At 42.0% G+C, this 27,974-nt stretch overlaps 1 protein-coding gene across 2 annotated transcripts; it reads left to right on the top strand.

The window, feature by feature from the left end:
* Positions 1–219: 219 nt before the first annotated feature.
* Positions 220–27,974, top strand: Golga5 (golgin A5). 2 transcript variants are annotated; one of them, XM_028777322.1, is made up of 13 exons: positions 220–447; positions 2,774–3,344; positions 5,328–5,549; positions 6,877–7,096; positions 7,501–7,624; positions 8,948–9,151; positions 13,664–13,834; positions 15,840–15,968; positions 18,622–18,720; positions 21,068–21,293; positions 22,904–23,009; positions 24,860–24,923; positions 27,516–27,974. In XM_028777322.1, the coding sequence occupies exons 2-13, from the start codon at positions 2,804–2,806 to the stop codon at positions 27,594–27,596; spliced, it is 2,187 nt and encodes a 728-aa protein (XP_028633155.1). In that variant the 5' UTR covers positions 220–447; positions 2,774–2,803; the 3' UTR covers positions 27,597–27,974. The 2 variants fall into 2 exon arrangements, with proteins under 2 accessions (XP_028633155.1, XP_028633154.1); XM_028777321.1 differs by lacking the exon at positions 220–447 and adding an exon at positions 505–773.

The raw sequence follows: 27,974 nt of genomic DNA on the forward strand, positions 1-27,974 counted from the left end.
TCACTTGTACAACTTTTGAGAGGGAGGAGGAGCTCAGAGGCCTGAGCCGGCTCATGCCCCGCCCACTTTTGGTTGGACCTGCCCTTGTCGTTCACGGGACCATGCCCTCGTTGTGGGCGTGCCCCGCAATGTTGTGGCGGCCGCGTGCCGGCGGTGTTACGTCATACGCACGCTGGCGCGGAGCCCGGTTCGGCGGCCGACGGAAGCGGGGCGTGGCCAGGCGCTAGGGCCCCGCGGCGGCCGGCGCCGCCGCCTGAGTGACCTGCTTGGCGGCCGGCGGCGCTCAGCTCCCCGCCGCTCAGGCAGCTGGGCGGCCACTCTGTTTTGAGGTCCTCGCCGCCCTTCCACGTCTCCCGGAAGAGCTAGCCGGCAGGTCCGGGAGCAGCCGGCTGCTGTGGCGGCCCGGGCGGGCGACGAAGCCGCGGCGTTGCCGCTCGGCGTCCTCAGGTGAGGCGCGACCAGACCGCGGGCGGGACGGCTTGGCCTATGAGACCCGGTCTCCGCCTTTCCCGAGCGCCGACGTGCTCATCTCCGTCAGGGCCAAGGAACGGGACGCCACAGCCCCGTAGGCTCCGGCCGCCTAGGCTGACCTGCCCGCACCCCGACTCTGCTCTGGGGGCGCAGTGCGGTGTATTCTCGCCTCCCGGGACCCATGGTCACACTGTCGGGCCTGAACCCTGACCCTTGACCCCGCCTCTGTGTGACATCTGACCTTCCTGGTGGCTTTGCACCACGGGAAGTCCCCTCTTGGAGTCTGTCACTTGAGACAAGAGGTCAGTCCCAGCTCAGTGTCTACAGTCCATGTGGAGGATGTGTTTTAAAGCCCCGTTAACTTTCAGATGGGAGGCAAGACCTTAATTAAGTGTCCTTAGGCTTTTTTTATTAGGAGAGCTAATTTTCTTTCGCTCATCACCAGTTTTTACATTGCGCTTGTGTGGCGTTTTATAAGTCAGAATGCATGTTACATTCCATTTTCATTTGATTTCTCATAAACTGAAATACACACCTAATGGGTTTCCTAAAGAGTGTGTTTCAACAACTAACTCCCGACGAGGTTAGATGCGGAGAGGAAGAGGTTAAAAGGTGGATTTACCACTAGGTTGACTTAGATTCCAGTGTCTGAGGTGCCATCTAAGTTCTGGGATCTTTCTAAACCAGATCCATGTATGTTTCTAAAGGACATTGCAATTTACCACATAATGTAGCTGATACTGTTTTTCGTGATCCTGTTTGCACAACACTTGACATATAAGGATGGATTGCATCAGTAGTGTTTCTAGAAGTACCTGTGTGGGCTAGATTCGGAATTCATTAGTGAGCAAATCAGGCATTGTGTTTATCCACCCACTCCCCGATCCCCTGCAGGGAGAGACAGATGTATTAAAGCAACAGTTACAGCAACCTGAAGCAGTGTAAGGCAAAAGAAGGGTATGCACACAGGATAAAAAGACCTAGCTTAGATGAGAAGGAAAGAACTCTGATGACATTTTAGCGAAGGAAGCCCAAGAGTCAGCTACATAACAGTTCCAAGCCAAAGGAATGCTCACCACATTCAACCAATGTTGGTAACTTATTAGTTTACTTTATTCTACAGCGTGGTTGCCTTGACTTATGTGGCACCTGTAAGGTGTTTGCATGTGTTGGTCGAATAGGTAATTTATACAGTCATTTAAAAAAAAATTTGGACTCAGCATGCACATCATAGGTACTAAGTATTTAAATTACTGAAAACTTACTTTAGACCTATTTATGCTGTATGCATAAATCACAGGAGTGCTTCACTTTTTGTTTTGTTTGTTACCGTTTTTCAAGACAGGGATGCCTTCTATATCCCTGGCTGTCCTCACTCTGTAGACCGGGATGGCATCAAACTCAGAGATCCACCTGCCTCTGTCTCCCAAGTGCTGGGAATAAAGCTGAGTCCCACCACTATCCAGCAGGCATGTTTCATTTTAACAGTAATAACTTTTGTGATAGTCAAGTGGGTTTTTTTTGTTTTGACAACTTTCTTGCACTTTCTGCCTCATTCCTCAATAGGTTCTGTGGTTTGAATTCAGACAGCCAAGCTTCAGGGCTAGGGCTTTTTTCCTGTTCAGCTGTCCGCAGGCAGATTTCTGAGGATTTTCTTTTGCCTTACAGATAGCTGTCTTCTCTCATGTTTTTACATGGTCTCTCTTTATGACTATGTGTGGATATATCTCTTCTAATAATAAACATCAGTTTAATTTAAATTATATCCTTAAAGACCCTCTTTCTATTAAGTGGCATACTGAGGCCTTTGAGTTTAGAGTTCAGTATGTGAATTTTGGGGAACACAACACAGTCTGTAACATGTTTTTGCTATTTTAAGATTTGCCCTTTGTTGAAATAATAAGGGAAATAGTAGTAGGTGTAATAGTGGAAGCTAGTAGAGGGGTTTTCTGTATGCAAAGCTTCTCAAAGTGTTTCCCCCATTATTTGATCTCTAAACCGTCTGAGCTCCGTGTGGTGATGAGTCCCTGTAGCCACAAGTACTTGGAAAGTTCAGATAGGAAATTGATGTGTTCATAGAAACTTGGGCTGCACAGCACAGACCCATCACAGAAATACTTACAAAACATTCTGTAAAGAAGTATACTTACTGTTCTCCATTTTCATGATAAGGTTCCTCAGCTTCTAGTAGTAATTTGTTCAAGGTTGTCTGGCTCGTATGAGGCAGGTTAGGATTTTAACCCAGGACTCTTTCCAGAAGACAGTGATCAAATCGTGTCCCTTTTTTTTTTTTTTTAAACAGGTTCATCAGTAATATTACTTTGCTACCATCATGTCTTGGTTTGCTGACCTTGCTGGAAGGGCCGAAGATCTTTTAAACCGAGTGGATCAGGGGGCTGCAACAGCTCTCAGAAAGGAGAATACCAGCAACATCTTTTATAGCAAAAATACTGACTATCCTGAACTTCACCAGCAAACCACAGACTCAACTTACCAGACTGGACAGAAAGCTAACTATATTTCCTCAGCTGCTGATAACATCCGACATCAGAAAGCCACCATCATAGCTGGCACAGCAAATGTGAAGGTCGGATCCAGGACAGCCGGGGATGCCTCCCATCCCACTGAACACGCATCTGTCCCTAGGCCTTCATCCCAGTTTGTTCGAAGGAAAAAGTCAGAGCCTGACGATGAGCTGCTGTTTGATTTTCTTAACAGTTCCCAGAAAGAGCCCACGGGGAGAGTGGAAGTCAAGAGAGAGAAGGGCAAAGCTCCTGTCTTTCCAAGTTCCCAGTCATCAGGTGTCAGTTCTGTCAGCACCAGTGTAACCACCATCAAGGCCACAGAAGAAAGTTCTGGGAGCCAAAGTCCTGGTAGTTAATCAGTCTGTTTCTTTCAGAATTAAGTAGATTGGATGTGCCATCCTAAATTAAAATGTTTGGATAATATTCTTCATCCCATTACAGGATCTCTCCTGTAATTTTTATCTATATGCTACCCTACAGTCTTTTTTTACAAGCTTATTTATTGAATACCATAGACTTTTAAAAATTATGTGATAAGTGGTAAATACATTCTAAATTTATGATTTTTCTTTGACTTTTGAATTAAATTTTTCTCAATTACAAATAAGAGATTTTCCTACTTTTATTTTTTATAACTTTATAATATTGTGGTCAGATAAACCTTTTTTGTTTATTTGATCTAATGAAGATGTCAATATTTAAAAACGTATATGTGTGTTTTCTGGAGGTGTGTGGGCATACATGTCCCACAGAGGCATGTAGAGATCAAAGGACAATTTGAGGGAGTTCTCTCCTTCTGCCATGCAGGCTCTGGGGCCTTAACTCAGGTCGTGAGGCTTGGCAGCAAGAGCCTCTTACCTGCTGAACCTCTTATCTTGAAGACCTTGACTTTTTTAGGGAAAACGTCTTTCTTATTTATTTATTTATTGGTATTTGGAGACAAGATCTAGAACTTGAAATTGTCCCAGTTCTTATCATTGTAGCACTCCTAAGTGCTAGGTTACTAGTATTGGCCTGGATCTCATTGTAATATTAGTTTGAGAAATAGTCTATCCCAGGCTAGCCTTGAACTCACAGGATAGCCGAGGTAAACACAATCTCATGGTGATGCTTCTGGCTTAGCCTTTTAAGAGATGGGATTATAGTGTATACCAACATACCTGGCTTCTTGTGTTTTTACTTTGCATTTACTCAGCTACCAAAGACACTGAGGTACCATGTTATTACTTGTTTATCCAACCTTGTGGGTAGTTCCCTTCTGCCCATATAATTTTAAAAGTAAGTTAATTGTGGAGCTAAAGAAACAGCTCAGGGGTTAAGAGCACTGGCTGCCCTTACAGAGGACCTGGGTTTTGTTCATAACACCCACATGTCAGCTCACAACTGTTTGCAACCCCAGTTCCAGGAGATCAAGTCTCTTCTGGCTTCTATTGGTACAGGGCATTTATGAAATGCACAGACATACATATAGGCAAAATATGTATACACATTAAAAAATAAAATACGTTAAATGTGAATTTACATCACACTTAGTTAAAAATAAGATAGATTTGAACTCCTATGGCATTCTTTGGCAAGACATTTTAGATTCAGTTTGGGTGTAACAAACTGCTTGACCTGTAAAATTAGTCTTCTTTTTTGTTGTTGGTTTTTTTTTTTTTTTTTTTTTGGTTTTTGTTTTTTGGTTTTTTGGTTTTTTGGTTTTTTGGTTTTTTGAGACAGGGTTTCTCTGTGTAGTCCTGGCTGTCCTGGAACTCACTCTGTAGACCAGGCTAGCCTTGAACTCAGAAATCCGCCTGCCTCTGCCTCCTAAGTGCTGGGATTAAAGGCGTGCACCACCACCGCCCAGCAGAATTAGTCTTCTTGACTTGAACCTCACACCTGTTCTGTGGTACCTTCTTAGTATTTTCATTGCTGATACTTCTACCCTGGTTTTTGTTTTTTCCTGGAAAAAAGAAAACTCAGAGTTTAAATTATCTCTGGCAGCCAGAGGCAGGTGAATCTCTGTGAGTTCGAGGTTAGCCTGGTCTACAAGGTAAGTTCCAGGCATCCAGGACTGGTATACTTAAAAACCCTGTCTTGGAAAAAAAAATCTGTCTTCTTCCCAGAAGTGTTTTATATTCTGTCCTCTTTCTTCTAGTGTGTCTAGACTTTGAGGAACTTTGTAAGTCTGTAGGTTCCACTCATAAGGATATATTTTCACTAGAAGGGATCCGTTGAGAATTAATAGTATTTTTCTGGGATCCAAACTATAGCAGCCTTCCAGAATCAAGTGACTGTTGCTTGCATAGTGACTATATTATTGTATGCAATTGTGTTCTTGTTTTACAGAAGTGAACAGTTCTAATTCTGTGCCTGAAGTTCACAAGGAATCCTCAGAGGAAAGCACATCAAATGCTACCAGCATGGAGCACAGCTCTGCACTTAGTGATGGTAGCAGGTCACATGAGCTGTCTAATCTCCGACTGGAAAATCAGTTGCTCAGGAATGAAGTCCAGTCTTTAAATCAGGAAATGGCCTCATTACTTCAGAGATCCAAAGAAACTCAAGAAGGTAGGACCATAATGGGGCTTGTGAAATGTTATTTCCATGGAAAAGTAGGGTCTAAATTTAGAAATAGAACCAGTTATTCTACAAGCATAAAATAGAATCTTGACTAGTTTAGACTCTTAAGAAACCACTAAATTAAAAAAAATAAATAAAATAAAATAAAATAAAATAAAATAAAATAAAATAATGGAGGATAGAGTAATAACCCTGTAGCCCAGGCTAGCCTCAGATTCAATGCAGTCTTGTTTTTCTGTTTCAACCTGACAAGTACTGGGTTCACATGTATAAATTATTAAATTTAAGTACCAGTAGAAACCAGATATTAATAATCCTCTAATTATTTATTCAGAACTTTAAAGATTTATTTGTTTATATTATGTACGAGTACACTAGCTATTTTTAGACACAGCAGAAAAGGACACTGGATCCCATTACAGATGGTTGTGAGCTACCATGTGGTTGCTGGGAATTTAACTCAGGACCTCTGGAAGAGCAGTCAGTGCTCTTAACCACTGAGCCATCTCTCTAGCCCTCTTCTGAACTTTAAAGGAAAACTATTTCATGAACCAAAGTTAAAGTATGCAAAGTGTTAGACACTAGTAGGCATGGTCACAGTGTTACCACTCCAGGGACCATCAATGAACCTGGAAACCAATGAGAATAATGACTTCCAGAAATGTGCAGTAACATGATCTGTAAGTAGAAAACCCTCTAATTCTTCAGAAATGATGAATTTTTTAAGAAAGTTGGGACTGGAGACATGGCTCAGTAGGTAAGAGAATTGACTGCTCTTCCTGAGGAGCTCATCTGCTCCACACACCCATATCGTGGGTCAAAACCATCTATAACTCTAACTCTAGGGGATCTGATGCCCTTTTCTGACCTCTAGGAACATGTGGCATGCATATGGTGAATAAACATACATGCAGACAAAGTCCCATACACATTTAAGTAAATAAATCTTTTAGAAGAATAACTTTGGGTCTGTGGTATTGAGTGTGGTATTGACAGAGGGTGTGTGGGCATGTGTGGCTGAGGAGAGAGGAAAGGGACAGGAAATGCTCATCCTGCTTCCAGTGGGGCCAGTGAGAACAGCGCAACTGAATGGTAGGAAGTTTTATTTAGGCATGAAACAAGGCCAGAGGGGCATAATAAGGTTCTTAAAAACTGACTAGGAAATATAGTTATGAAATAGAATATTTTCTGAAACTCTGTGAAATTTGTTTCAAATCTTTAAAAATAGTTTTTGGTGGTCAACTACGTATATCACTATGTATACCACAAAAAGATATGTTGTTTTGCTTGACTTAAGAAATTTTATTTTTTATAGAATTAAATAAGGCGAGAGTAAGAGTTGAAAAATGGAATGTTGACAATTCAAAGAGTGATCGAATAACTCGGGAACTACGAGCCCAAGTCGATGACCTCACTGAAGCGGTGGCTGCAAAGGACTCCCAGCTGGCTGTCCTCAAAGTGCGGCTGCAGGAGGCTGACCAGGTGCTGAGCTCCCGCACAGAAGCACTGGAAGCCTTACAAAGTGAAAAGTCACGGTAGGTAATTCTGCTAATGCAGAAGAGGCAAGCTGGAGTGTGTAAGTATGGAAATACTGTAGTGTTTTCCAACTTAGGAAGAATCATCTCTTTAGAAATTTGCCAGAGGGAAGATTTCTTAATAAAGTTGGAAATGTAAATGACTAAAATGGATTCATTTTTTTTTTGACCCTTGAGATACATAGCAAATTCTAAATTTAAGAGTATTTGAAAAGCATAATGCCATCCATTATTTAATACATGGCATGTATTCATATATGGCCTAAAAATATTCTGTTAAGAATGTCTTAGACCATCTTTGTTTGACTAATTTATAGATGCTCTAAGAATTATGGTGCCTGATTGCTTGTTCCCTGTGGAAATGCATTTTTTTCATGTGATTAAATTTTATTTTATTTGTTTAGAATAATGCAGGATCACAATGAAGGTAGTAGCCTGCAGAATCAAGCTCTGCAGACTCTTCAAGAGAGGCTACATGAAGTGGATGCTGCTCTAAAGAGAGAGCAAGAGAGCTACAAACAAATGCAGGTTAGAGGGGAGATACTGTGTGTGTGTCCTCTTGGTACAGAGGGAGGGAGGATGCCTCTGCACTTCATAGCATCTCAGTTCATCAGCAGAATTTTACTGTGCATTTTGTCAAACAGAAACCTGGATATTTGGAAAAATTATCTTAATCCTTGCTGAATTATTTTTTTTTTTTTTTTTGGTTTTTCGAGACAGGGTTTCTCTGTATAGCCCTGGCTGTCCTGGAACTCACTCTGTAGACCAGGCTGGCCTCGAACTCAGAAATCCGCCTGCCTCTGCCTCCCAAGTGCTGGGATTAAAGGCGTGCGCCACCACCGCCCGGCTTTGAATTATTTTTAATAATTTAGCACATTGCAATTTCAACACTCAGATATTGAAACTTTATTCAGGGATATTTGGTCTGTACTTAGATTCCTTAAAATTTACAAATGAACAAGAGTCATATTACCTAAGTTGTTTTAAAAATATTCAGTTTTTCTAAGAACAGGAAGTTCTTCAAGAAGCTACACAGAGACATAGAATTCACATATGGCCTAACAGTTCTACTTTAGGTATCTGCCCAGAGATGAAAAATGTATGTTCACATAAAATTTTGTTGATTGTGTGTAGAACAATCTTCGTATTCTGGGAAAGCTAGAAATACAAATGGCATTTGCTGCTAGGATAAACAGGTTGTGGTATGTCCATACAAGGAAATCCTATTAAGGCCATAGAAATAGAATGTAGTGGAGTCTGGGGAGATCCTTTAGTAAGTTGTGTGCTGTGTCAGCACGAGGACCTGAGTTGGGACATGTGAAAAGGTGGATATGGTAGCACAAATCTGTGACCTCAGCTCTGGGTTAGCAGGAGACAGGCAGATTCCTGCAGCTCTCTGGCCAGCTAGTTTAGCCATGGTGAGCTCCAGGTTCAGAGAAAGACTGCCTCAAAAATAAATTAATTAAAATAAAATAAAATGTGGTCGTCACTAACCTGCTGAGGGTTACTTCTCATTGTAGCAACCGTTTTACCTCAGTCTCTGAAGTGCTGAAGTTAGTGTCCAACACTGTACCTGGCTCACCTGCCATATTTCTTAGAAAACAGATCCCCACTACCAAAGTGGGAAATTACAGTTCATGAAGCCTAGAAAAGACCTTGTAGCACCTTGAACAGACTCCTAGTTGACTTTAATGTATTGCTGTGCTCAGGAGCCACAACTTTATATTTTTCTATTTTTTACTCCTCATTTTTAGTCAGAGCTAGTAAATCCCTTTAAGATATCTGAATTCATGGTTGTAAGTATATTTCAAGATAAATGATAGAATATATATAATATAAAATTTACTACAGAGTGAGTTTGCTGCACGCCTTAACAAAATGGAAGTGGAACGTCAGAATCTGGCAGAAGCAGTTACTCTGGCAGAGAGAAAGTACTCCGAGGAGAAGAAGAAGGTTGACGAACTCCAGCAGCAAGTCAAACTACACAGGTCGAGCTTGGAGACTGCTAAGCAGGAGTTAGTTGACTACAAGCAAAAAGCTACAAGGATACTCCAGGTAAGCACGAGTGCACTCTGGTGTGCCCCTCGCTGGGAGACGCCCTACACACTGTGTGTGTGTGTGTGTCCCTCTACACACTGGGGCATGCCTTGGCTGCAGTGCCCTGCTGCACACTGAACTCGGATGAGAAGGGTAGAAATTCTTGATCTTACCACTGCTTGCTTGCTAAGATCTTCATCTCTGATGGCGCTTTTGTTGCTAAGAGGCTGTATTATGCTCCTTTGGTTCCTGTGAAAACTGTAGTCACCAGTGCAGCTCTCAGCATTTCATCCGAGAGAAAACATGTGCTTTCATTTGTATTTAGGTTAGTCTGTCTGTCTGCACGGAGTCTGTCTGCTTGCTTCAATTTGAGTTGTTTTTTTTTGTTCTTATGGTTTTTTTTTTTTGTGTGTGTGTCTACTGCTACTGTGCCTTAGCTCATGAAAGCATGTGGTGGTCACTAGTGGAAGAAAGAATACTAGACTGGACCCCTCCCACAAGAGAAAATAAGTTGTTTTTTTGCTTTTGTTTTGCTTTGTTGTAGCCCTTCTTCTTTGAACTGTTCCATTTTGTCTCAATTCAAATGTGTCATAATGCCTGGGGCTATGACGTCTTCATTTATTAAGTAATTATTCTCTTTGTTCCATCACATGATTTCTGTCTATCACATTTCTAAAATTATCTTCTCAGAAAGGTCTAGAATGGGGCTGGAGAGATGGCTCAGGGGTTAAGAGCACCGTCTGTTCTTCCAGAGGTCCTGAGTTCAATTCCCAGCAACCACATGGTGGCTCACAACCATTTGTAATGGGATCTGATGCCCTCTTCTGGTGTGTCTGAAGACAGCTACAGTATACTCATATACATAAAATAAATCTTTTTTAAAAAAAAATGAAAGAAAGAAAGAAAGAAAGAAAGAAAGAAAGAAAGAAAGAAAAGAAAGAAAGAAAGAAAGAAAGAAAGAAAGAAAGAAAGAAAGAAAGAAAAGAAAAGAAAGAAAACAAAGAAAAGAAAAGGTTTAAAAGCAAAAGGTCTAGAATGACCTGAATTTATGTTTGGTGTCATATGTTAATGTTGTCTGCATACATTTTGACTTTGAAAACACAGTTGGCTCTGTTATTCTCCCTCCATCTTGGAGATCCTGTCTCCTGTGCCACATACCCCCTTGTCTCCTATTTTGACCTCCTGTCATTGTCTCCAGCTCTCTGGGTTCTCTTCCAGGCCCCAAAGACTAAACATGCCTTTTGGTCCTTTCCTAAACCCTCTTTCCTACCTCATATGCTGTATGCTCATTCTGCTTCTACCTGTCACCTCAGGAGACTTGAAGCATGTCTCTACTCACCTCCTGACCGCTGCTTCTTGCTGCTTGCTGTTTAGGTGTTAGGAGTCTCAACTCCTAAACCAGCTTCCTCCTTGTTTTGCTCTGGTAAATATTACTGTCAAATAATAGTAAAGTATGAACCCACACACCCATACAGTCATTTATAAAACTTTAGTTGTTTTTTTTTTTTTCTCTTTTGCTTTAAGGGCACATTCAGCTTAGCAGAATTTTAAAAATCAAAATAATTGACAAGGTAAAGTCACTGATGCAATACAATAGGACTTGGGGAAGAGAAAAAAGCCCTTAAGTGCCCAGGGATGCCAGGGTTCACTGCACTGAGCTGACACTCTAAAGAGAACCTTGAAGGATAAGTATGAAGGCTCACACAAGGGTAGAGATTGCAGATAGGAAGCTGTGCCAGAGGCAGCAGTCCTGAGAGAACATGGTATGCCTGGGGAGCTAGTGCTCATTGCTGGAGTATAACGCATTGGAGATCAGATGGTAGAGATGAAATGCAGTGATGGCTGGAATCAGATTATGGAGGCCCATGCAGGTTTTATCCTGTAGGTTAGGGGGGAGAGGTTCTAAAGAAATTGAGTAGCAGTATGAGATTTGAAATTAAGATGCGTAGCAGCAGTGAAGAACTTATGCTAAAGCTGGACATTTTCTTGCTCATTTGCATCCCAAAACAACATCTGGTACTCAAGAACTGTCATGCAGGAACAGGTGAGATGGTAGCTCAGAGGCAGTAGGATGCTAGCAGGTGATTGGAGGGTCATGAAGTGAGCATGGCTACTGGGGGCAGCTAATAGGTAGATGATAGAATATTTGAGAAATTTACATTGAAAATTTAATAAGAGAGAAAGGAAAGAAGTCAAACAGAATCTGGGATGACTCTGGGTTTCTGCTTGCATGTAAGGATGTTTCTTGTCCTCTGAAAGGCACAAGTAAGAATGTCAACATGTTAGGGTTGAAGGGTTATGACAAATTATGATGAGGTTGAGAAACTGATGTGACATTGAAGTGAGTGTCAGGAAGGTAGTTAGAAATCTAAGCCTGACGCTCAGCAGAGAGGTGTGGCATTAGCCATGGGAGACGGTGGCAAGGGTGTAAGTGAGACTAATCCCCAGTAGTGTGCAGCTTGAGAGGAGGAAGCCTGTGGCTAATTACATAATTAAACATCAGCGTTCAAACTGGGCAAAGAAAACTCCCCAAAAAGAGTGGCCAGTATTTGGAGAACTAGGAAGAAGCTGGGCTAGGGAGAGAGTTAGGCAGCTTCTGTAACTTGATGAGGGGTAAATAGAATTCTTGGATTTGGCATATGGAATCCCTGGGATGCTCAAAAGGGGGAGGTGAAGACCTAAAGGTAGTGACAGCTTAGCTGGCAGCATAACTGTAACGGAAGGCCATAGCTGGTGCAGGTCTCAGAGTCTAAGGATTGGAGCGGGTGGCAGCTTATAAACAGTGATGTGCAGGGTAGCAAATTTGCAAAAAATAAAGTCTAAAGAAATGGAAATGCCTATAGTTCTACCATCTTAAAAAGGAAAAATTCTTGGGCTAAAGAGATGGCTCAGCAGTTAAGAGCACTGGCTGCTCTTCTAGAGGTTCTGAGTTCAATTCTCAGCCGTCACATGGTGTTTTACAACCATCTGTAATGGGATCTGATGCCCTCTGGTGTGTCTGAAGACAGCTACAGTGTACTCATATACATAAAATAAACAAGTCTTTAAAAAGAAAAGGAAAATATTTTTTGAAAAAAAGGAATAACTAAAATTCTGTACTCAAGATGAAAGATTTAATTCTTACTAGTTGAGAACGGGAACTTAATAGATTGATATTCATGAAATCATCCAAGATCTTCATAAAGGGATCCACAGGTTTTCTGAAAAGGACCATGTAATAAATACTATATATTCTATGGACTAAATGGTTGCCATTGTATATTCTTTGATTTTACTTCTTATAATCCATTTGAAATGTGAAAAAACACGTTTAGCTTTTGAGCTGTACAGGAACTGGCCAGATAGGCCCATGGACTATGATTTGCATGCTTGCTATACCACATTGCCTGGTCAACCCTCCTGAAATGCTCTTTGTCACAGCACTTCCCTGCTCACTGATAATTTGATTTAACCTACTAAGTCAAATGAAATAATTAGGCCTCCAGATAAGTTGGCACCTGCCTGTTACTTTGGCATTTAGGATGCTGAAGCAGAAGGATTTTGACCAGTTCAATACCAATCAGGACTACAGTGCAAGACTCCATCTCAAACAAAACAAAAGTAAATAAAATTTAGCCTGGCATCACTCACAGGAACTCCCTGAGCTGCCTCCCACGGTACTTTCCCACACAGCAACACGCTTTTATGTTTCTCCGTATGTTTTAAACATGCCATATCTCAGTGTCACTGGACGTGTTCTCAGGCGAAGCGTCCTGTCCAGCTCAGAACGCTGAGTAATCTGACCAATTCCCCCTTGTGTGAGTTTATTGCTTTCTTCTGCTGGTAGTACTAATTTCTGTTTAGTTTGTGAAGCAGAGAGCGCTTTTCAACGGGGGACATTCTCTTTATCTCACGGGGCTATTAGTGCAGTGCCAAGTGCATAATATATGTTCCCTAAGCATAAGTATTATTGGTAAAAGAAGAATAAGAAGAAAAAAATAAGAGGAAAATCTTACGAAACATTTGCAACTATGACAGGATCATGGGACCTAAGATCCAGGGACAGAACAGCAAGAATCTCTTGCATATTTATCCCCACAGCTTCAGTAAGCTATGGGTTCACTCTGTGGATGAGTGTCTGGGGGCTTTGTTTCTGTATGCTGAGATGACACTATGTAAGCTAGCTGGGAATAATGCTCAGTGGAGAAGTGGACTTGGCACGTGTGTGGCCCTGGGCTCAGTCTCTAGCATCATAAAAAGAAATAATAAATAAAATGAGTAAAGTACAAGCTAGGGTCTGAATAGATGGTTCAGAAGTTAAGAGCACTGGTTGCTCCTAGAGAGGCTTTAGTGCCCAGTGCCCACCTGGTGGCTTACAGCCATCTATACCAGTTCTAGTGGATTTGATGCCCTCTTCTGACCTCTGATAACCAGGCCTTATATGATATATAGATATGCTTATAGGCAAAATACTTAAATAGGTATAATAAATAAATATTAAAAAAATAAGCTGATATCATCTTTGCTTAATTATACTCTGTTGCACAACAGTCTAAAGAAAAACTGATCAACAGCTTAAAGGAAGGCTCAAGTTTTGAAGGCCTAGATAGCAGTACTGCTAGCAGCATGGAACTGGAAGAACTTCGGCATGAGAAGGAGATGCAGAAGGAAGAGATCCAGAAGCTCATGGGCCAGATACATCAGCTGAGATCTGAGCTGCAGGTAACTAATTGTCTAGCATCCCAGACAACCATTTCCCGCGGCTACATCAGTTTGAAATCAGGTCATGATTCTGTATTTTAGGAGGAGATGGCATGATTAAAACAATGTGTTCATTCTGCTAGAATGTTAATTACCATGTAGAACTCTATCTGTAGGAGTAGGTTTCTTGTCTGTTGGCTGACTGTAACTCCAAGGGGTAACAAATACATGTGATGTGTGAACCATATGCTGCCATGTACTTAAGCCGAAAGTTGCACCAGGAAACCGAGGAGGATTTTTAAATGTTTAGAGCTTAAATTCTGCTACTTCAAAGTAAACTAGTTGGGGTTTTTCTATAAAACTGAAATGTTTCCTTGCATTAGCATGGGTTCAGAAACTAATTACAGTTTTATGCATAGTTTTATAATTGTAGTCTGTGTATAAGTGCTGTGTTTAATCTAAAAGTAACAGTCTGGGGATGTGACTCAGTAATAGCTTGCTTGCCTAGCATTTGGGAGCCCTCGGTCCAATTCCCCTAGCACAAAACAATAAGCTGGGCCATTTATTCCACATAAATAGGGGATCTTTGACACAGATATCATAGGGTAGAGTCTCTGGTGATAGATTAATGAGCCTTCTAGTCTTTTTTCTTCTAAGTAGAATCATTTAAAATTTGTAAATATATATGAATTCCAAAAAATTTAGTCATGTCTAATTAGAAATTGTATGGATGCTAAATTTACTCATTATCTGTTCAATCCTTTTTTGGTAAAAAACCATAAGAACAACTTGTAATATTTCATCGCAGCATCATGCACGACATTCACCCATTTTTCCCCCCTGCTGAAGAGGTTTAGAGAGTCTGTATTAGGTCTATAAGAAGCACTACATCCAGGGAAATACAGAAGCTGTTAGTCGAGCTGGGCAGCTGGCTCAGCAGATAAAGGCACCAGCTGTCCCAGCGTGAAAACAGAGCTCAATCCCTAGAACCGACATAAAGGTAGAAGAAGGAAGGAGCTGACTCACATCGCCCTTTTACCTACATAACGCATGGTGGCAGGCCTGCCCTTCATCATTCATAGACATCACCATCATAATAAAAATAAAAATAGATATACATATCAAATGTTAAAAAGTTGCTAGTAATCACTAGGTTAAATTTACTGAGCACTTAATGTCACCACCCACACACCTGTGCTAACGTTTTCTTCCTTGGAGCCCTGAGAGGGAGGTGCTAGTCTCAGACAGCTGATGATGTGCTAGCGTGGAGACTCGAGCTCAGCTCCCAAACGCATGCTCTGAGCCACGGTGGGTTCTGTCTGACTCTGAGGAGCCAATGAGTGGGGAGAGTTGGTGGCGAAGATTAATTTGCTACCCCGTGAACTCCAAAGCTGGGAACATTGTTATTGTTTTTCCTTTGAGTCCACAAAAGTGTATGAGTTTGGAGGATTGTGTTGTCTCAGTTCAAGAGTTTGAAGAGATGCAAAATGAGGAAAGACAGTGCTTCAAAGGATGAGATGCAGAAAATGTTGGCTCTTATCTCTTCTCCTGCTGCATGGGCTGGTGGTTAACCTGTGTGAGAAAAAGTGTGACCAAGAAATATGGGAAGGTACAAAATTGGGTAGATAGAAGCAGTTCACATGCTAACTTTGGTAATGTCAGGATAAATACTCTCTGTGTGCTGATGGGTGGTACACACACTATTTACAGCCTACAGCAACAGAACTACTATAGTGAAGTCACTTTTGGTGTTGTTCTTTGAAAGTGTTAAATTTTCAATGGCATGAATTTCCTAGCAAACTACTGCTCAATCGTAAGGCTAGGCGGTTTGTGAGCCAGGCAGCTGGGGCATCCTGGTCGTTCACTCTGTGCTAGCTAAATTACGTAGTAAAAGTATCTGATTTAATTCCTGTGATCCCTTATTCCACGGGGAGCTGCTGAGCCCAGTGCACAGGATGTGATGGTTGTTCAGTACCTGTTGAACAGAACCCTTTGTTTTTGCTTTCACGTGTATGGTTCTTCTTAGGATATGGAGGCTCAGCAGGTCAGTGAGGCTGAATCAGCAAGAGAGCAATTACAAGATCTGCACGACCAGATAGCTAAGCAGAAGGCATCCAAGCAAGAGCTGGAGACAGAGCTGAACCGAATGAAACAGGTAAGGAGAGGGCACCTCCCAAGAAAGCTTGTAACACGGGCTCAGAGAGTTAGCATAAGGTGAGAGCTTGCAGGTTCCTCTTGCCTTTCCATCCCACCCTCTCTGGTTTGAGGTTTTGTTTGCTCACTTGTTTTTTTTTTTTTTTTAATGTTTATCGGTATTGTTTATATGCATGCTATCACATATGTACCACTGCTTGCTTGTAGAAGTCAAAGGACAACAACTTAGTGCTGTTGGTTCTCTCCTTCTATGGTTGCATAGGTTCTGGGTATTGAACTGAGGCTGTCAGACTCGATGGAAGTGCCTTTACCAACTGAGCCTCTTCTCACTCTCACCTTGGGGCAGGGCGGGGCGGGGCCGTGGATTAAAGGCATGAACCCCTCTTGTTTGTCTTCTAAGATAGAGTCTCTCTGTGTAGTACTGGCTTTCTTGGAACTCTGTAGACCAGGCTGGCTCACAGATTCTCAGCTGGCTGCTGTGGCCTCTGTCTTCCAAGTGCTGGGGTTTGTTTGTTTGTTTTTAAAGGTTTATTTATTTGTGAGGCTTGTGTGCGAGTATATACACAGATATGTGTGCAGGTGCATGAGCCTGTGCGTGTGCACAGGCTAGAAGAGACCAGGTGTCCTCCTCTATCATTTTTTTTTAAATTGTTATTTAATATGAGTGTTCTGCTGCATGTACACTTACATGCCAGAAGAGGGCATCAGATTCCCCCTAGAGATGGCTGTGGGCCACCATGTGGTTGCTGGGAATTGAACTCAGGATCTCTGGAAGAATAACCAGTGCTCTTAACTGCTGAGCCATCTCACCAGCTCCCATTTTTGTTTGTTTGTTTGTTGTTTGTTTGTTTGTTTGTAACAGGGTTTCTTTATGTAGCCCTGGCTGTCCTGGAACTCACTCTGTAGATCAGGCTGGCTTCCAATTCAGAGAACCACCTGCTTCTGCCTCCTGAGTGCTGGGATTAAAGGTTTGTGCCACTACAAACAGCATCTTTTCCTAAGTGTGGGGCTCTTGTTGTCTCAGCTTAGTTAGAGCCAGCAAACCCTTGTGATCCTCCTGTCTCTGCCCTCATCCACTCTGAGTTGGGCTACAGGACACCTGCCTTGTAAAATGGATGCTGGGAGCTGAACTCTAGTCCTCATAATAAAATGTTCTCACCTGCTCATCCATCCCTCCAGCTCATGATTTGTTGTTGTTTTATATTAACAGATGGAAAATTGGGCACAGAATGGTGTTATAACTGCACAATACTATAAAATGAGAGAGTTACAGTAAAACCAGTGTCATCAGCTCAGAGCCCAGAATTCTTTCTACTTCATATGTCTGTATCCCATCTGTCTGTCAGGGTGTGTAAAAAACACAAAACACACTGTGCTCATGACATCCACTTCCCTGCTAGAAACCTGTTGGTGCCGTATTAGCTACTTTCCATTAGGTCCCCAAATCAAATTACTTTACATCACTATATTGTAGCACATACAGTGGTTTCTATATTGAAGCAGTTGATATTAAACATGTTTATAGCCACATTTTCAGAGTAAGATTCTACATCTCATAGTAATATCTACTGACTGTAGTCATGTAAAATGATATAGTAATAACTACTACTGTTGTTAGCACTTGCTATCTTATTTCATACAGTAAAAAGTCAGTACCATTTAATTAATAGAAAATTATTCTTGTGATTCGTAGTGTATTGCTCAGAACATTTCTAACTTTGTGTATTTTAAATTCTCTTTATCTTTTCAAGCATATTTGAATTCTTTAAATGAGTTTTTCATTAAGACTTATTATGGAAATAGTATTTAAAATTATTTGTAAGCGTTAAGAAAAAAACCAAGCGGAGACCTTCAAGGCATGTGTATCGCAGGCTGCTTTAGTTAATGTCATTATAAGATTAACTGTCCTTTCACAGTTGTGTTGCAGTTAATTCAAGGAGCTGCTGTGTATCAAAGGGCAGCAGTTTAATGTGATTGATAGAGGATAATATTCATTTATTATTGGAGATGTTTTCCTGTAACCTCTCTCAAATGCCGTTTTTAAAATTATGAAGTAGAGGAACATGAGCTGACTTTAGCTGTAGGCTACTTCCTTATCAGAGACTCTAGATGGAGTATTTAATTTTAGGATTAAATGTGTACCATGTTGAATAATTTCAGCCTTGAATTTGTACAGACCTAGAACATAGAAGAAATCTGGGAACCCTTCTGGTAAATCTTCACCAGACCGTCAGCCTTGTCCCCACTGGGCCCTTTGTGTTTTAAAACATTATTTGTGAACATTACATTACTAACAGCACCAGTCTTTACTATAGATAGCAAGTTTCTTCAGTTGGTTGTCATAACCAGTAATAGTACTATCCTGTAATAGCTCTTACATTCATATATGATGTCCCATTCGTCCTCACTGCTCAAAGGTAAGAATATTCTGCATTTTCTAGTGATTTATCCTAGTAGCAATGCTTACAGCATCATGCTAGAGTGTTGACTTTCCGTGAAACCTGTGCATACACACCCGTGTGCATGCACACCCGTGTGCGGTCCATGCAGTGCGGCTATGGCATGAACTGAGTCCTCGGGATGAGTCTTGTGGGCTTGGGCTGTGGAGATGGCAGGGAGCACACCCAGACTGATTTGTTCACTCCTCACACTAGGAATTCCATTACATGGAGGAAGATCTGCATAGAACAAAGAACACACTGCAAAGCAGGATTAAAGATCGAGAGGAAGAAATTCAAAAACTGAGGAATCAGGTAGGTAGGAATGGGAAAGTGGGTGACCTGAGTTGCTTCAGTAAGGCCTTCTCTTTCCATATCCTTCAGAATTGTATGTGAGGTTTGGGGCTGCTGTAGATGTTTCGTCTCACACTGGCTGAATCTTCATTGACATACACTATGGCTTCTTTTTGTAGAAGTGTCTCAAAGCCTCTTTATCACCAAAACTTCATGGCTTCTCACCCTAGTGTGTTCATGCTGATTATTATATTCATGGTTTCTTTTTTCTATCAAAAATTTACTGATTGATCTTCACAATATCAATTAGTAGGACATCTATAAAGTCACTACACTTCTTCTATTTCTTAAAATATAAAATAATGGCACCTATATATGGTTTTGATTCCTTCAAGACTATTGAATGGGACAATAAAAAAAATCATTGTCCCTTTTGTAAAGTTTACTTTTTTTTTTTTTTTTTTGAGACATGTCTCATTTTAGAGTCCTAGCTGGTATGGAACTCATTGTGTAGATCATGCTAGTCTCAAACTCAGAGACATCTACCTGCCTCTACCTCTTCCACACTGGGATTAAAGGCATGCACTACCATGACCAGCCTCAAAGATTGTTTTTGATGAGGCTAGGCCTAAGCTTATAAGGACTAGAAAGAAAGTATCAGATCCTTTTATGTAGTTTAGAAGAAAGATTTCTTAGAGGAGACACAAAAGGCCTAGTCATAGAAAAAACTATAAACTGAGTTCATCAAAATTTAAATTTCTGCTCACCAAAAGGCAGTGCAGACGTGAAAGGAGGACAGCCGCAGACTGGAGAGGAGGCTCCCAGCACCTCCTCTGCCCTCTTGGTGCTGCCTCAGACATATCACACATGGCCAGCTCTGGAAAGCAAACAACCAGTGTAAGAATTCCTGTGATGGGAAGCTGCCATACCATTGTTGTTAGTGGACAGAAGGCTTGAATGGAGCTTCTCCAAAGGGTCAGATGAGCTTGTGAGTGGGTGCTGATAACCACAGGGTTATCAGGACGAGTCCCACTTCACTCCCAAGACAGTGGCTCAGCCTTGGGGTTGTGGGCGACTACACAGCACTGGGGAAACTGGCTCGCCCTTCTTCTTCTTTTTTTTTTTTTAATTGTTGTGTGTTTGTTTGTTTGTTTTTGAGACAAGGTCTTGCTATTTAGTCCTGAATGACTTTGAATGTACTGTAAACCTTCTGCTTGGCCTCCATGTTCTAGGCTTACAGTCATGCACCACCACTTCTTGCAGGCAGCTGGCTGTTTCTGGTGAATCATCCATTGTCCCTGTGACTCTAGGTGTGTCCCACAAAAACACTTTGAGTTTTGCATTTATTCATGAACAGTCCAAACTGGAAATAAACCAGGTATCCCTAGAGATGAATGAATAAACCAGTCGTGAGCTGTTATATACAGAAGCTGGAGAGAGAGCTCAGTAATTAAGGGCACTGGCTGTTCATCCAGAATACCTAGGATGCTTGATTCCCAGCATCTACATGGTGACTCACAATTATCTGTAACTCCAGTTCCAGGAACTCTCTTCTGGCCTTCATGAGCACTAGGCATGAATATGTTGTACAGACATGCATGCAGACAGAACACTCATACACATGAAATTATAAAATAAAAACAAAAAGATAGACATCTATACAGTAATGTGTTATTCTTCTAGGAAAGTTCACTCACAGGAAACTCGGGAACAGGCAAAAGCAAACTCTGGTGCTAGAGTTGAAAGTGGGTTGTGCATGATGATGGGAATGGTCTGTTGTGTCTGAAGTCACATGGCTAGGGAATCATAGAGGACGGTCTTTCACGGGGCTATACTTCACAGTGCCATACTGTGGAAGTGTGGATTTAGAATTGTGCTTAAGACATTTGAACTGTGGCCTGTAAACTTGACCATGTCACTGCAGTAATAATACAGTGTACAGTGTGTCTTCATAGTCACATGTATTCATGATACAAAACCAGAGCAGAAGCCCAGCCTGATGGGCACCTGCCTGTAACCTCTGTACTCAGGAAGCTGAGGCAGGAGAGTTGTGAATTGGAGGTCAGCGTGAGCTATGTAGTGAGTTTAAAGCTACAAAAGGAGACCATTTTATATCAGCAACAACAACAACAAAGAAGTTAATACACAATAACAGTAATACTTGTATACAGTGTATTATATGACTTTCAGGAAATAATCCCCTTCTTTACATTCTCTACCTGCTGATGTGTGGCCTACTGATTTAGTTTAAGAATCACTTCTAGCCAGTGAAAAAATCATTATAGAGATTTGAGGACCCAATTCATGTCCTTTGTATACCATCCAGCTTAGAGCCTGTGTACTGATTTAGTGAACATTTACCCCTCAGCTTACCAACAAAACTTTAAGCAACAGCAGCCAGTCAGAGCTAGAAAACCGACTCCATCAGCTAACGGAAACACTCATCCAGAAGCAGACCATGCTGGAGAGCCTCAGCACAGAGAAGAACTCCCTGGTCTTCCAGCTGGAGCGCCTCGAGCAGCAGGTGCACTCTGCCTCCACGGGGCCCAGCAACGGATCCTCCATTAACATGTCTGGAGTTGACAGTGGTGAAGGTAACCCTAGAAAGGACATGGCACCAAACATATCTTGAAAAATTACAGAAAGACTGTTTTTATTGAAAAGAAACTTCCTTTAGTGATTCTTCTCCCAATGTGAGACCTGGGTCCTGTGCCATTAGTAAAATCATCAGAAATATGTGTATTAGAGTAATGTCTCATGAGGTTAGACTTGAAGAAAGAGGGCCTGAGATTGGGGAGCACGTTGAAATAATAAGATACTTGACAAGACAGAGACAAGGCAGGAATTTGGTAGCATAGAAATTTCAGGACAGTTAAAGGAAATACATTTTCATGATACCGTAGTAAATGACTGTTAGTGTTGAAGTCTTTATTAATTTGCATGTTTGTCCATGTGCTTTAATTAAGATAGCAAAGTCTGAAGATTATTAAGATGCATATTTCAAAAGAATATGTCAGCACCAATAGCAATACATCGGAGTTTTTAACTTTTGAACCTCATAAAGCCTATACAAAGTCATGGGGCAGATCTCTCAGGTCTTTGATTTTAACATTAATTTAAAAATAAAAACTTGAAAGAGAGAATGCCAGCTAAGGGGATCAGTTGTAATTTAAGTACGGTGGCCAATGGAAAATCCAGTTGAAAAGAGACAAATTATCAAAGTTCCAAAGAGTATGATAAGAAAGTGACCTGTGAGGAGGTCTGGAAGAACAGTGTTCCAGTCAGTCAGAAGAGCAGGTGTAAGCCGTGAGGGGGCTGTGTTCCTGGACGGAGAGAGGCTGACAGTAGTGCCTGATAGATCCAGAGAGCTTAGAGGAAGCTGCAGAGACCTGCACAAGGACGTTAAGTAAGGTAGGGTCTGATGGCACTGTATTGGGATGTCTCTGGTGATGTGGTTCAGTGGTGTAGCATCTGCTAACATGTAAGCGACCTGGGTTTTTCCCCAAGTACCACAAACAAAAACCCAGAACTCTCAGAGGGCTAAGAGTAAAGGCAGAGAGGCCAGGGTGCCTTTGCATTAATCCCTGTGAGGGATGGTCATTTTGATCAGAGTGAGATTAGTGAGGGATGGAGGGACGTGAGAATTTACATGAAACGTGATTTGGCAAAAGTTACTGACAGATTGGATATAAAGCATGAAAGAAAAGAGTGAAAGATTCGGCCTGAGTGGATGGAAGGGTGGGATTGTTATTTACTAGGATGGGAAAACATGAAGGGAGGGAGTTTGCCAGGGAGAGAAAGAGACTGGAATCCTAGTTCTAGGTACGTGAGCTGGGTGTCCTAATGGATCCAGGAGACAGGAGTAAGCAGTCAGATGGTTGGAGTGGATGGAGCTGGATGTTCCCACCTAAGAGCCCCATCCTCAGTGGTGCAGAAGCTACTGGCCTCTCTCAGAGCCAAAGCCCAGGAATGTTAACTCTTGCCAGCACCAGATAGTGTAAAGTTTTTATTTTCTACTAATATTGAGTGGACATTGAAGCATTTTGTTTGATCTGTGTTGGGGTTTCTTCAACACTGGGGTAGTCCTTAGAAACTTAGTCTTAAGAAGTTCTTCATATAATCTGATACATTTTCAACTCTAGTTTTCTTAGAAAGGCAATTTTAGTGTCACTATATAAATCAATCTGTTCTCTTATTTAAATAGGGACACGCCTGCGAAATGTTCCTGTTCTTTTTAGTGACACAGAAACTAATCTGGCAGGAATGTATGGGAAGGTTCGGAAAGCTGCTAGCTCCATTGACCAATTTAGGTAAGCAGTGCCACTCAGTGGGAGTGATGGGCCCTCAACTATTTTTATAAGGTCTTCCAGTTGGTACAGTCACCCTGAGCCCATTGGGCAGAGGTAATATTTAAAGTGGCAGTTCCCTTATTCCTTTTGGTACTTCCAAGCTCTGTGACGTTGCCTTAGGCAGTCTGCCAGTGGTTAAGCATTATGTTGTTAATCCTGGCCATCCTTTGTTCAACAAACTACCAAGAAGCTGTCATTCCTTAATTTAAAAGTACATATATCTACTTTTCCCTCCCCCTCTCTCTCTCCTTTCCTCCTTCCCTTTCTCTCTCTCCCTTTCCCCCTCTCCTTCTCTCCCCCCTCCCCCTCCCCCCCTCTCTTTCTCCCTCCCTCTCCCTATTTCTCTCCCTCTCTTTTTCAAGACAGATACAGAGTTTCTCTGTAGTCTGGCCATCCTGAAACTCACTCTGTAGACTAGACTAGCCTCAAACTCAGAGGTCCACCTGCCTCTGCCTCTGCCTCTGCCTCTGCCTCTGCCTCTGCCTCTGCCTCTGCCTCTGCCTCTGCCTCTGCCTCTGCCTCTGCCTCTGCCTCTGCCTCTGCCTCTCAAGTGCTGGGATTAAAGATGTGAGCCACCATGGATGGCTGAGGCTGTCGTTGTTCACTGAAACGAGTCCCAGCCTGTATTACAGAGACATAGACAGGAACATTGACCTCATGAGGTCAAGACCAGCTTGGGCTGCATAGACAGAACATCTCAAAACTGTCTCCTGAGAGTGTTCATGTGATGTCTCCTCCCAGCACTTCATTGTGCATTTGAAGAAAAGATGCTACAATATAGAGCTGGACGCTCTCCTTATAACTTCTGTTTCACGCATGTCCATACGTAATATTTACAATATGCATTATATATTTGCATATAAAATTTTTATACAAGCATCTACTTTATAAAGAAAATGTTTTAATAGTTTACCTAGAGATTTGATAAATTTCATACCTAAAAAACCACTAATATGTCACTTTTTCTTTTAGTGTTTATAGTTAGACGTGGTCTAATGAATTGTGTGATAAGAATGATGTTTTCTTAGCCTTTCTAAGTTAGACTAGAGCTAAAGAAGAAGAGAGACAGGGAAGGAGGGGGGTTAGTTCCTGAAGCCGCAGGACTTAAGCCACTGTCTGAGGTGCATGTATTCACCATAGCACCCGGTGAGAACTTTCCTACAGTGTAAGTGTTAGCAGCAGTAAGAGAGGGAAAAGTGTGTTTACACACACACACACACACACACACACACACACATACACACACATACACACATACACACATACATCTTGATAAGGAAAAGCCTGCAAGGAGCTGTGAGCAGTGAGATGGACATCACACTACTGTCACTTCACTCATGTCTGCTGAGTTCATTCATCCCTTCCCTCCCTCCCTTCTTTCAATCTTCTTCTGTTTTGTTTGTTTTGTCTTGTTTTGAGACAGCTTTGTAACTCTGGCCTAGAATCCACTGTATAGTCCAGGCTGGCCTCCTATTCACATGTGGGGATCCACCTGCAGGTGCTGAGGTTAGCGGTGTGTACCACACCTGGCCTTGCCTCAGTTCCTGTGGCCTAGTCCTCTGGAAAAGTGTGTCTGTGCAGAAGCCTAGGTTAACCATTCCAAGTAAATGCTTGTGCTCAAGTCTTAATCGCTAACTCCAAATAATGATAGAAGTATTTTGTTCGCTATGACCTTCCTGTGTCACCCCATTTTAAGTGAGCATGTGAGTCATTTTTCTGTGGTAGTCACACAAATAGTGTGAGTGAGATTTTTAAAAACATCAGTAAGGTTTGATTTGAGTATAATTGCCTTTCTCTCGTCGTTTGCACAGTATTCGCCTGGGAATTTTTCTCCGAAGATACCCCATAGCACGAGTGTTTGTAATTATCTATATGGTGAGTAATGAAGAAGTAATGTCACACTTGATTTCTGTCTGTTGTTTGAGCTGCTAATCTTTTTTCTTTAATTTTGTAATTATATTTATGTACAGAAAACTTAAGTGTACATTTAACCCAGTTTAGTGGCAAGCTCTTTTTTTTTTTTTGACAGGGTTTCTCTGTGTAGCCCTGGCTGTCCTGGAACTCACTCTGTAGACCAGGCTGGCCTCAAACTCAGAAATCCGCCTGCCTCTGCCTCCCGAGTGCTGGGATTAAAGGCGTGCTCCACCACCGCCCGGCTTTAGTGGCAAGTTCTTTAGCCTTTGCCTTTTCCAGATTGGCAATGCGAGCCACAGACTTAGGACCCAGAACATTGCCTCTCTAGTGGCTGCAGATCTCATCATATCAGTCATTATAATTGGTCCTAATAGCTTCCACAAGCTTAGCCAGAGCACCCTTGTCTTCTGAGTTAACCTGTGTGAAGGCAACAGTGGTGCATGTCTTCCTGTGGACCAGGCCCCCAGCCTGGCCTTTCCCTTGATGATGCAGTAGGGCACCCCTATCTTTCTGCACAAGGCAGGCAGGATCAATGATGTAGATCAATGGGGTCTACATCATGGGCAGTCACCACCAGCTGAGCCTTCTTGTTCTCCACCAAGGTGGTGACTGTATTGACTCCTGCTCGGAGGACAGATGGTCTCTTACTTGGGACGTCCCCTTTGCCAGCAGCTTTCTTCTCAGCATGCGCCAGTAGCCTTTGCTTCTTCTCTTGCTTTGTCTCTGGCCTGTACTTTTGGGCAAGCTTAAGCAGCTGAGTAGCTGTTTGCCTGTCCAGGGCCTGGTGAACTGGTTAATGGCAGGAGGTACTTTGAGTCGCTTATAGAGGATGGCTCTTTGCCGCTGCAGCCTGATGTAGCGGGACCATTTAACGAAGCGTGTTAGATCTCTTTTGGGCTGGATGTCCTGCCCAATGCCGAAGTTCTTGGGCCTTTTCTCAAACAAAAGATTGACCACCGTTTTGGCCTGTTTCTTGACATGGGAGGGTTGGGGGGAACCTTCTTCCCCTTGACCTTCTTTCCTTTGGGCATCTTGCTCTGCTGGAGGAGTGAGCTTAGCTGCTAATCTTATTCGTATTTTACCAATCAACTTTGAAAGAGAATACAGCTCATTTTTGACCATTAAGCTTTTCTTAAAATACTTTACAAGTTAGCATTTATATTATGTTGAGAACATAAGTGCTCAGAGTTTTCCTGCCTGATAAAATTAGCTGTAATGTAGGTTAATGGTCACTTCCATTTTTAAGCCTGTCTAATGACAAAAATACAGTATAGAACAGCTGGTTTATTTTTTATTTTAATTCTGTAAAGTTGCTTTGATTATTTTCATGTGTTTTACTTTATTTTTGTAGAAGGATCTTAAGACCAATGCATTTTCTTCTGGGTTTTTAGTTGCAGAATCAATTGCAATAGTTTGTGGTGTTGGTTTATGTGTGCTGTGCCTAAAAGCCCACTCACTGTGCTGAGTGTGTCTTTAAGAGGTTAGGCTGAGTTAAAGCTGTTTTCTTAAGAAATAGAAACCTACTTCTAAAGGAAATTTCTGTATGTTCCACTAGAGGGAAGAGTTATTCCTCTAAATAAAAAGATTTAAGAAAGGAGATGAGTGGGGAGGAAGAAAAAAAGGAATGATATCAGAAGGGATTTAGGGTGCACCCTGTAGGGACTGTCTGCTGTGGACACCATGACCAAGTCAACTCTTATAAGGACAACACTTAACAGGTTCAGTCCATTGTCATCAAGGCAGGAGCATTGGAGCATCCAAGCAGGCATAGTGCAGAAGGAGCTGAGAGTTCTACATCTTCATCTGAAGGCTGCGAGGAGAAGACTTGACTTCCAGGCAGCTAGGATGAGGGTCTTAAAGCCCACACCCACAGTGACACATCTACTCCAACAGGGCCACACCTCCAAATAGTGCCACTCCCTGGGCCAAGCATATTCAAACCATCACAGGGGCTGACTGCCCAGGTACCGGCCTCCACAAGTGCTATGGGTACTGGTCAGTGTCAAATGCTGTGTGTTATATCCTGCAGAGCTTATACACCTCAACTGATGGGACTTCCTGGCATTCATACTGTCCCAAGGAAGCCAGAAATTTGTCACTAATTCAACATCTATCACTGACATGTTGTTCCTGTCAAATATACTTTCCCGTCTCTTCATCAACAAAGCTGACTAAACTGTCTCTCAGAATACCAGTCATTAACTGTGGTACAAGGTCTTGTCAGCCAAAATCTGTCTGTCTAGTGGTGCTATCCAAGCTCTCTTTGCATAGTCACCTGCTAGGTCGTTTCTGCAGATACATACAAGTCATGAACGTTTGGTGTTCAGGCTCTCCTCTCCGCTCAGAGGTCTGCAGTATGCAGCTCTGTTCCTGAGTTCATTGGGTCACATGTTTCTCCATTATTCAGCCAGTAAATATGTACTGAGCCCCGGCTATGTCTAGACTCTGCCCCAGATGGGTATGAAGACAAGGCATGGTCCCTGTCCTCCCTCTACAGTCCTCAGATAAAGACTGATTTTTTAGCCGACACGTGAACTGTTTTTTCCCCTCCAGGCTTTGCTTCATCTCTGGGTCATGATTGTACTGCTGACTTACTCACCAGAAATGCACCATGACCAACCATACAGCAAGTGAACTGAGCCACTGGTTCCCGTGAGTGCCTGCCGTTGTCCAGAGCTGGGATCTGCAGAAGGAACAACACTAAGACTGCTCGAAACAGTGCACAGATGGTTCCATCATGGAAAGCTTTTATTCTTTTAAGTTATTTCTCTGGTGTCTGACTCTCCCTATTTCCATAAGAGTCTCTAAATGCACACAGTAATTTGACAAATTAAGCTCAACTTTTTCTGAGTTCATTTGCCCTAGATATGTATAGAGAATGAGAAAAAGAGATTTGGGGGTTATTCACCTCTGTACAGACCTTTCTATATTTTAGGTGATACTGATTATGGGTTATAATTAGGGAAACTAATTGTATTTAGGGATAAAATAAAAAGATTTCTTTTTTAATAA

The sequence above is a fragment of the Grammomys surdaster genome, unplaced genomic scaffold (assembly GCF_004785775.1).
Source record: "Grammomys surdaster isolate TR1022 unplaced genomic scaffold, NIH_TR_1.0 279, whole genome shotgun sequence".
Classification (NCBI taxonomy): Eukaryota; Metazoa; Chordata; class Mammalia; order Rodentia; family Muridae; genus Grammomys; species Grammomys surdaster.